At 34.2% G+C, this 10,704-nt stretch overlaps 1 protein-coding gene across 1 annotated transcript in view; it reads right to left on the reverse strand.

Annotated features, from left to right (window-relative positions):
• UCHL3 (ubiquitin C-terminal hydrolase L3) overlaps nt 1-10,704 on the reverse strand; it is a 64,814-nt gene that overhangs the window by 7,989 nt on the left and 46,121 nt on the right. The window contains exon 7 of the mRNA XM_017868336.1: nt 3,267-3,342. Within this exon, the coding sequence (XP_017723825.1) occupies nt 3,267-3,342 (76 nt within the window). The remainder of the gene's footprint in view (nt 1-3,266; nt 3,343-10,704) is intronic.

A 10,704-nucleotide genomic window follows, 5' to 3' on the forward strand; every position in this document is an offset into this window, starting at 1 on the left:
GTTAACCTTACAATTTATTAGAGTAGGGAATTAATACATTAAACACTACCACCATTCTCTGTTAAATATAGATATCCTATGGAAATTAACTTGCACCATGTCTAAAATCATATAGCCTTATTTTTAAAAGTAAAGTTACAGTCATCTCTACGTATCTGTGGGGGACTGGTTCCAGGACCCTAGCCCCACCTCATACCAAAATTTTGAGATGTTCAAGCCCCTTGACATACTCTACCTAAATGGTATAGTATTTTCATATAACCTATGCAATTCCAAATACTTTAAATCATCTCTAGATTACTTATCATACGTAATACAATACAAATGCTATGTAAATAGTTGTTATATTGTTTTCTAACTTTGTTTTTTATTGTTGTACTGGTATTTAATTTTCTAATATTTTCAATCCACAGTTGGTTCAATCTATCAATGCAAGAACTCAGAGAAAGCCAATTGTACTTTGAAATGACTTCTTTCTTAAAAGTTGTATAATGTCTTCTTTTTTTTTTTTTTTTTTTTTTTTTTTTAAGAGATGAAGTCTTGGCATGTCACCAGAAGTATAGAAGTGTAGTGGCTGTTCACAGGTGCAATCATAGCACACTACAGCCTCAAACTCTTATGACTTCTTCTTATTCTTTTCCATAAGACCTTCTTGAGTTTTAAAAAAGCCAAATTAACAACAAAAAAGAGAAGTTCTTTTCAGTAATTCTAGATACTGTGAGTTTGAGTTCTATTACCTCTCATTTGCTATCTATATATTACCTTGTCACATTAATTTTAAGTTATATAAAGGTAGAAGAGTTTTGAAAGGACACAGATTGTGACTGTAAATGTGATCCATAAAATTTAGGTGGATTTTGTGTTTGGAATATTAGCAACAGATCACATACTTTATTAAAAAGAAATGGCCCAAGCAATCCTGCCTCAGCTTCCCACTACGGGAAGTGGGACTACAGGAACATACCACTGTGCCCAGTGCTAATCTCTTAATCACTGTTTTCTACCCATTAACTCAATACTCCCCTTGCTCAATATTCCTTTTGAATTTATTAGCTCCGCATCAGAGTTACTGCCAGTGTCCTTTGCAACGAATCAGCAACTGCCCATCTTTGCACTGTACCTATTATTGCTCTGACATCTCAAAGATCATGGCTATTCTTTACCAGTCTGAAATTATTTAAACTCATTTTAAAAATCTAATTTCCAATAGGCTTCTGATTTTCCATCAGGTCATTCTTCTTGATAAAGAATATCTAAACCAAACAAGACCTCAGTAGTTCTGCCTTTCTTTTATGAAGTTCTTACTTCAAACCAATTTTAAAAGCCTTTTGTGTTGATCTTGGCATGCTCCAAAAGAGATCATTCTTCATATGCAGCTTACCGTTGATATACGTCCTTCCTTCTAACTGCCCTTTTAGCCTCTGAGCCAAGAGAGCTATCTAACCAGTAAAACGCAGTTTTGTTTTTTTTTAAGACAACTCTTTCCTTCTCATTGAGATTATTAGAAAGGTTTTCTTTTGGTTTGAATATATTTTAGATGTTATTGTTTCCTCTATATGTCTCTCATTCTGAAAGTCACAATCACATTTATAGTTTCTGGTTATGAATCATACATATCTTTGCTCTGGCCAAATCTACTTTCTTGAAGTCAACAGAATGTGTCTGTTAAGTCCCAGCACTCTCTTTACCTCCTCTTCCACTAGTTATTAATTACTACTCACAATTCAGAGTAGAAAATCTGCTTCCGGCAACCACCCAGACATCTGAAGTCCCCAGTCACTGTTATACTTTATCTCTGCAGATTTTGTAGACTGAATTAGCAAGGCACATCTTCCAAACTGTCCTGCAGGTCCATTATATACTACCAAAACAATGACTTCTTTTCATTTAAGTTTTATGACTCTTCAAATCACTCTACTACTGTAGACAACCCTCAGGGTTGCACATTTTTATAAATATTCTGTTCTTTCTTTTCCTTGTCCCCTTTTTATAAATATTCTGTTCTTTCTTTTCCTTGTCCCCTTTGATAGGCCATTTCTTTTTAATAAAGTATGCGATCTGTTGCTAATATTCCAAACACAAAATCCACCTAAATTTTATGGATCACATTTACAGTCACAATCTGTGTCCTTTCAAAACTCTTCTACCTTAAAAAACTTAAAATTAATGTGACAAGGTAATATATAGACAGCAAATGAGAGGTAATAGAACCAAAACTCACAATATCTAGAATTACTGAAAAGAACTTCTCTTTTGTTGTTTATTTGGCTTTTTTAAAACTCAAGACGGTCTTATGGAAAAGAATAAGTCATAATAAGTATTGGATACCAATTATGAAAAAATTACAAGAAGTTTATTCTGAGTAAATTATCTAAAATTATGTGATCTCCTCCAACATAGCATGAAATAGTCCACTGAAAGGTAAACTTAAAAGAAAAAAGTACAGGTATCAGCCAAAATACCAAGTAACTAATCATGGGTACTCTGACACGTGGCTGAAGAAACCAATGCCAGAAAACAAAGTCTTCTGTAAAGTCTTTAAAAAATCACAGGAACACTACAAAACCCTGAAAACTAGTGGCACTCATTATTGAAAACAAAGCCCAACCACTATGACTATTACTCTATCCTTTTTTTTTTTTTTTTTTTTTTTTTTTTTGAGACGGAGTTTCACTTTTGTTGCCCAGGCTGGAGTACAATGGCGCAATCTTGTCTCACTGCAACCTCCGCCTCCTGTGTTCAAGCGATTTTCCTGCCTCAGCCTCCCAAATAGCTGGGATCACAGGCATGTGCCACCATGCCCGACTAATTTTGCATTTTTAGTAGAGACTGGGTTTCTCCATGTTGGTCAGGCTGGTCTCAAACTCCTGACCTCAGGTGATCCGCCTGCCTCAGCCTCCCAAATATTACACTATCTTTCAAAACTAAAGGTTGTTCAGCCAGATACTGATGATAACCCACTCAATAATTTTGTAACGACTGCCAGAGTGATTTGCAGAAGTTCCCTGTAATGGGTTTTACTTTCTTGCTTTGCTAAAATGTGAAGATGGTACGCAAACATTTTTGAATTATAAGTTGCTTAAACATAAAGTAACATTTTTCTAGTAAACTGTCTTAAAAGGAAACCTGTCACTATGTCAAATCAATTTTATAGGCAATCAGTTAATTTAAGTAAACACAATAAATATCAATAGTCCTGTTTATCATAAGTAGAGACTTTCCCATTTACCATTTCTCTCCCCAGGACAAATTAAAATAGTTCTTACCTAATTCATAGAGATGCCCATCTACATGAACTAATGCAATAAAATGAAGATCTACTTTTTCATCTATATTTGGTGCCTGGAATAGGAGGGAAAAAATAGGTATTATATACATTAGTAGTCAAACAAATCAGTCATGTATATATAAACACATACAAATAACATCAAGTTATAAAAGAGAACATTTATCCAATATAATTCAAGGCTTAATGTTTGGTATAATGGACAAAGAGGGACCATGCCTGTGTTTGTGACAATGTACTCATTTATCAGCAAGGAAAACCGTGACTAAAAGCACAACTTTCTTCATCTCAACTATCTAAAGACCAAAAATTGTGTTCATCTTAGAAGCCTCAGCACTTAGCACAGTGCCTGGTACACAACATACGCACAATGCATACTTACTGAATGAAATGAATTTATGAACTGATATGTATGACTTTTTAAAATCTGAAATAAGAAAGTTAAAATATTTTACGCCTAACAGTTTAAAGAAACCCTTTTCGAGTTAAATTTTAAGATATCAAAAGAGATGTTCCCTTAAAGACTTGAACTCGATAATCTGATGTTTTAACAGTGCAGTGTAAACAGTCTTTGAGTAAAAGAAGCATTTTAACTCACTCTGGATTTTAAACGTTTAAAAATGAATACATGCAGGAAAATAGCCCAGGTGATTAAAAGGAAGGGAAAAAAGAACAAATTAAAGTACAATTCACAGTAGCCTACGATTTTTCTCTTGCTTTGATGCTTAATAAGCAATTTGAAATTAAGACTAGATCTACGTTTCTTTAGCTTACCAATCAATTTGCCTGAGCAATATCTACATTTCTAAGGCATTCAAATAACATACACAAAGTCGATACATTGATTAACTGGCACTTTCTATGATATGTAGTAACTATACAGCTAATATTAATATGAGTTAGTTATACATCAAATCTAAATGGTTTGAAATGAAATACAATCACTGTGAAATATGCAAGTAGAGCACAAATTTTAAAGGAAGTTTTCAAAAGGCATAAATCAAATTATATCTCAGATTACTTAATATCCTTTCAGTAACAGATAGCATCTTAACTAAAAAATTATATTCTTTTCATCCTCAAATAACTATATATTTTCAAGTAGTTGTAATATAAAGTTTTCTGATGCAGATATTGAAAGGTACAGAATAAATATTACTATCTTGGATTTACAGAATGTTTCTAAAATATTTATATATACAGTGTCTCACCTAATCTCATATTATTCTTCAGAGGTTATTTCCCTCAAATTATGAATGGATGAAATTCAACATAAACTGATGTGGCAAGCCAGTTCTAGCGTCACTCTAGAACTACAGAATTCCACAGGTGTTAGCAATCAGGGTTAACTAGTTTTACTGTTGCTCCAATACCGCACTTCTCCATCTTGTGGTAGCCCCTCTAATTGTTGCTTCAACACCACATAGCCCCATCTTGTGGTAGCCCCTCTAATGCCAGAGGCTCCTCCACTAGGTTTTGAGGCAGTCCATTCCATTGTTAGACAGTTTTGTTAGAATTTTCCCTCATACTGAGGCTAAATATGTCTCCTTGTATTTTCCATCATCTTAGAAAAAAGTCTAATCCCTCCTGAACATGTTTCTTCAAATATGTGAAGACAGTGATGATGAGTTCCCTTACTTTCCTGGTCAGGGAATCAAAAAATATTAGCGGCCACACAATCTAATATCTTCACTTATAAATAATCAGAAGAGAAACCAATTTTTCAAGTCTAAACCTAGGCAATTATATAAACCATAACTTTAATTCTAAAACAAAAAGGCTATAATGAATTATTCATTCAACTAGAAAACAGTCTTGTCTTTACTCATTTTAAGACAATTTTCCAACAGGATATGAAATACTCTAAATCATATAAACTTTATGCTTTCATAAATTATTATTATATTATTTTTTTTTTTTTTTTGAGACGAGTCTGCGCTCTGTCGCCCAGCCTGGAGGTAGTGGCCAGATCCCAGCTCACTGCAAGCTCCGCCTCCCAGGTTTACGCCATTCTCCTGCTCAGCCTCCCGAAGTAGCTGGGACTACAGGCGCCCGCCACCTCACCCGCTAGTTTTGTATGTTTTTTAGCAGAAGCAGGGTTTCACATGTTAGGCTAGGATGTCTCGATCTCCTGTACCTTGTGATCCGCCCCGTCATCGGACCTCCCAGATTACAGACTTGAGCCACCGTGCCCGGCCGCTTTCATAAATTATTAGTTACCTTAATACCATCTCTTCTTAAGAATTACACATCTTATAGCTTCTATGTTTCATATTGTGCCAGTAAATACAACCATGCTAGAGGTAAAAGTAGTACCACTGGAGTCAGAGAACTGAATATGGACCCAATCCCTGTAAGCCTCGGGTTTCTTATCCATCTCAAGGTTTAAATGAGCTGCATGAAAGTACTTTGTAAACTGTTAAGTGTTATATAAACCTTATGTATTACTCCAATAATAATACTACAATATCACAAATGTAAGCAATTACCAAATGTAGTGACTCAAAATTGTGCATCATTGTACCTTTAACCTAAAAGTGCATACTAAAAATACAAAATTCTAAAGAGGGTATGAAAAACCTTCAAACTATTATAAAAGATAAGCAAAGCTCAAAACTTCTAAGCCTTCCACAAAACCTCAGAACCTGTGATAAGCCTTTTCCTTTGGTCAGCTTCAATTAGTCTCAGAGTCTAAAAATCTCTAAATCATTTAATTGCTTAAAATGATTCCACTAAAACAAGAAAATAAATAAAAGCAAATTTCAGCAAGTCTTGTTTCAAAAAATGACCAAGAAATAACTACATGGAGGGCAAAAAAAAAAAAAAAAAGCTAAAAATGGTATTTTTTTTTTCCTTCATATATCCAGATATATGAAGGAAAATTAAAATTCCCCTTTACATCCAACCACCACTTTGGCTTTGAAGCTGCCTCCTGATATTGACACTTCATAGATGTAGTATGACTATTCTTATATGTCTCTATCTACTGATGAGGATCCCACTCTTTTAGTATAAAGAGTACCACTGACTTTCAATCAATTAGTTTTGATATATGCAATCCCTAATTTAGAATGCAACACTTCTTAGTTAACTCAAAGAATTAAAAAGTGATAACAAATCAATTAGATATAAATTAAATACTAAATATAAACATCACATTAAAATACACACTAAATTTAATGCATAATTGTATAGCACTTAATATATACCAGACACTGTTCTAAATGTTTTGTATGTATCAAATAATTAATCATTATACTGACTGAGCATCCCAAATCCAAAAATCTGAAATCTGAAATGCTCCAAAACCCCAAACTTTTTGAGCACCAACAGGATGTTCAAAGGAATTGCTAACTGCAGCATTGCAGATTTCAAATTTTCTGGCTTGAGATACTCAACCAGGTAAGTCTAATATAAATAATCCAACCAAAATCCAAAACACTTCTCATCCTAAGCATTTTGGATAAGACATACTCAACCTGGATAAACCCAATAAGGTACTTAATATGATTATGCCCATCTTACTCTCGGGAAAACTGAGGCACAGAAGCATTAAGTAACATGCTCTAGGTCATATAGCTAGTAAGTGGTAGAATCTGGATTCAAACCCAGGCAGTGCGCTTCTAGAATCCATGTTATTTACTACTATGCTATGAAAATATTCAAAGCTATAAGGCAATGGAATTAATATGGAGCCAAGATCAACATTATATAAAAGCATATAAAACAGGAAATGCCCAATTTTATATGTTCATTTATATTTGGAACATTTTTAAGTAGAAAAGAAATAATTCACATTAGAATTGGATCAATTGTGTTCGTGTCAGAATTTACACCTTTAGGATTCTACCCTGGTCATCTAATTCACCTTGTATCTCTCACTGTGCCAAATGGCATATGGCACAGTAGAGAAGCAACAAATATCAAATGGATGAATGAATAAAAATGAAGAATGCCATGACCCAATGAGGATAGTGAAATAGAAAGAGAGAGATGCCAGTTTGTTGATACTCAGTACAAATGGAGAAGTATTTGATGATCATACTGATATTTGGTGGAAGCAAGTACTTAAGGAAAGATACCACTTCACGATTTGAGTACAGCACTAGAAGGGTAAATAAGGGGAAAGAAAGAATGCTTGACACTGACTTTTAATTGTTCTTAAGCATTAAATGTATGTGTAGTCAGACTTCCTCCTCTGGCTTCAAAAGCCATCACGATTTATAGAAATGTCAAATTTCTTATAAATGTATGGCACACACCAAAGTTTTAAGATACTGCATTTCTAGGGAGATCTGCTAAACCACAGTCATTGCCTTTAGTAGTCCAAAACATCAGAAAGACAAGAGCTATAGTTGCTTAATTCTGTAGTGTATCATAACTAGAATTCCATCATCAGTCTCAACACTTAAGATAATTAGTAAGATTATAAGAAAAACTTATTTTTAATAGTTTGTGGATATCATTAGCCTATAAAAGAGAAATCATAAATTTGTGGGAAGCTTACATCAATACACAAGGAGAAAATCTTCATTTCCTACTTGGAAAAGATCTTTAGAAACTGAATAGGCAGGAAAGATCAGATCAAGATTAAACCAAGTACCTGAGCCACCTCAGGGAATAAAATAATAGCTTAGACGAAACACCCTACACCATGAAGGATTTAGGTTGAGAACAGAGCAAGTAAAGTAATCCCAGAGCATGGCAAGAGACTAAAGTCATGCTCAGAAACATAAAAAAAAAAAAAAAGTAATAGATGGCAAAGAACTCAGAAGGTACACAGCATTTGTTGACCTGAGTCAACTAAATGAATTCAGAAAGCTGAAGGGTAAGAGAACACATATTCACTTTAACAATTAACCAGACTTCAACATTATCACGAACATGGATCAGTACTCATCAAAAGGCAGGCGCCATTATGTTGGCAGGATATGGAGTGAAAAGATGGATGTTCCAGGCACTGGCGAAAGTCAAGCTAGACTGTAAAGCATAGAGGTATGCTTGCAATCTTATTGGGGGAGAAAAAAGCTAATGGTTGAGTGAACCAAGAGAAAAGCACTCTGAAGACTGAAGTTGTTTAAGAAAAAAAAAAAAAGGACAGCCCTTGTCACTGGAGAAGAGATGGAAGATTGACTAAACTTACAACAGAATGGAGACCCAAAGATGGTAGGCGTAAGAAGGGTCGCCAGCGACGAAGACGGAGAGATGGACTGGTAGCCTTTGCAGGGCCTACATGGTAACGTTTGACCCAGGGCAGGGATGCATGGTGACACAATGATGAGGCCTTCGTTCTGCAGTGGCTAGAATGAGGCTGTGATGAGGATGGCGAGGAGGACTACATAATTAAAAAAGAGAATATTTTACTTAGACCACCTTACTGGGTGATCATTTATTCTTAAAAGCAACGTATGGTCATGCTTGTAATTCATATGGTCTACTAGTTTTAATAACCATAATCTAACAAAGGATCATATATGAATATTGGTTAAAAGCAGGTAAAGTGGAAATATATAACCAAGTATCAGGTTATATGCCATAGTTCTATAAGTGTACATTGAAAATATTCATATAGCCTCATTTGCATAGCACAGACTCATGGAAATTAATACTTAAAAGCCACTAAAATTATTACATCAAATTGTTTTTAAAAAGTAACACACACACAAAAACTATGTAATGCATATAAAATGTACAAAGAATAATGGGTAGAAGAAAACTGTATGGTGATAGGCACTGGTAAAAAAGAATTCCTTAAAAGGAATAAGCTCCAAGAAGAAAAAAAAAAACAACTTTAAAATATAAACAAGAGTGAAATTAATCCCTCCAAAGCTGATGACTTGAATAAACTATCCTCCTACTTAGGCTGATATGTTACATGGAAAACATCATGGCCTCTTAGCTATCTTTTAGGAAATGATATCATTAAATAAAATACACATCTTTTTTTATGCCAGGTGCTTTTTAAGGACTTGATATATATCGGTTCATTTAACCTCCCAGTAACCCACAAGCACAACTATTCCTGTTATACAAGTGAGGAATCAGAACACAAATGGGTTAAGTAACATAACTAAGGTCACATTGCCAGCAGGTAACAGAACTGGGATTCAAACCCAGGAAATCAGGTTCTAGAGTCCAATGATCTTAATCACTGTGGTGTATAGCCGAAGTGACCAAGAAAAATATGTTAACGCTAAATGGGACAGATAGTGTTAAGGAGAGAAATAATTCTGATAACGTTAGGGTATTTTGGGAATCACCTTTTCAAACACTATTGTACCACAAAAGGCAAATCTAGCCAAGAGTTTTCTACAAAATATACAAGGGTATAACATAATAGTAGTAATCCAAATGATTTCATAATTGTCACATTCGATTAATAATGCCAGTATATAATATAAAAAATCTGAGGGAGTATGACAAAATTACAATCACTATAATCATAGTGAGAAGAAATAAAAAGAATGTAATATAAATCCTCGCTTGGTGATAATAGATTTTGTTAACCATAACAACCATAATAGATTTATCTTAAGGAAAATGACTTTTACTTTCCGAATGATTTTTAAAACTCTTTTCAACTCTGAAAATTCTCTAATCCTACTTAGTATCTTCAATCTAAATAAACAATATACTAACCTTTAAAAAAAGCTATCGTTTTGATGGGAGTTTAAAAAATATGTTCGAACATTTTAGCTGCTCATAATAAGAATCAATCAAAAATACATAAATGAATTCTATACTTGGTTCTATATAGGAACAAAAGTGTATATGATAGTGTCTCCTCTCACAGACATAATTTAATCAGAAATTAATTAGTAATATTACTAAACCAGAGTTGTACAGTGAAAGAATATACAAAGTTGGGATGGGTGAAATAGGAAAATATTCTTGGCAAAGAATTCAATGTGAGAAAAAGAATAGAAATAGAAATAAGGAAGACATGTTTAGAAGAGCAATCTGTCAGGTCTGAAATTTGAGTTTATTCTTTCAATTTAATAAGTTAGCCTCTTACTTTTTCATGGGTATTGGCAAAAGGCATGAGACGCCTGGGTCAGAGAAAAAAAAAAACTTTATTACTCAAAGCACAGCAAGGAGCATGATCATCAATACGTTTGTGTCAATTCACATGAGAACAACAGACATAGCTAGGGTGAATGGTTGCAAAAGAGTAGGCTGCGTTACAGAAGAGGAACACTGAGCTGGGGGAAACCACTGGTTTACAGCAAGCAGTAAGCAAACAGGCTCTTTGTTCCAGAGGCAAAGACATTACCTCATCCCTTAAGGTTGCTTACTCCAAACACACCTGTGAGAAATGTGATTTCCACCTTCAAGTATGATGACCCTCTTCTTTTGTCATTTTTGCGGAACCTTTTTGAAGACTTTTTTTAAAAAAAAAATTTTTAATGGCCGGGGGC

The sequence above is a fragment of the Rhinopithecus bieti genome, unplaced genomic scaffold (assembly GCF_001698545.2).
Source record: "Rhinopithecus bieti isolate Rb0 unplaced genomic scaffold, ASM169854v2 scaffold_3912, whole genome shotgun sequence".
Taxonomy (NCBI): Eukaryota; Metazoa; Chordata; class Mammalia; order Primates; family Cercopithecidae; genus Rhinopithecus; species Rhinopithecus bieti.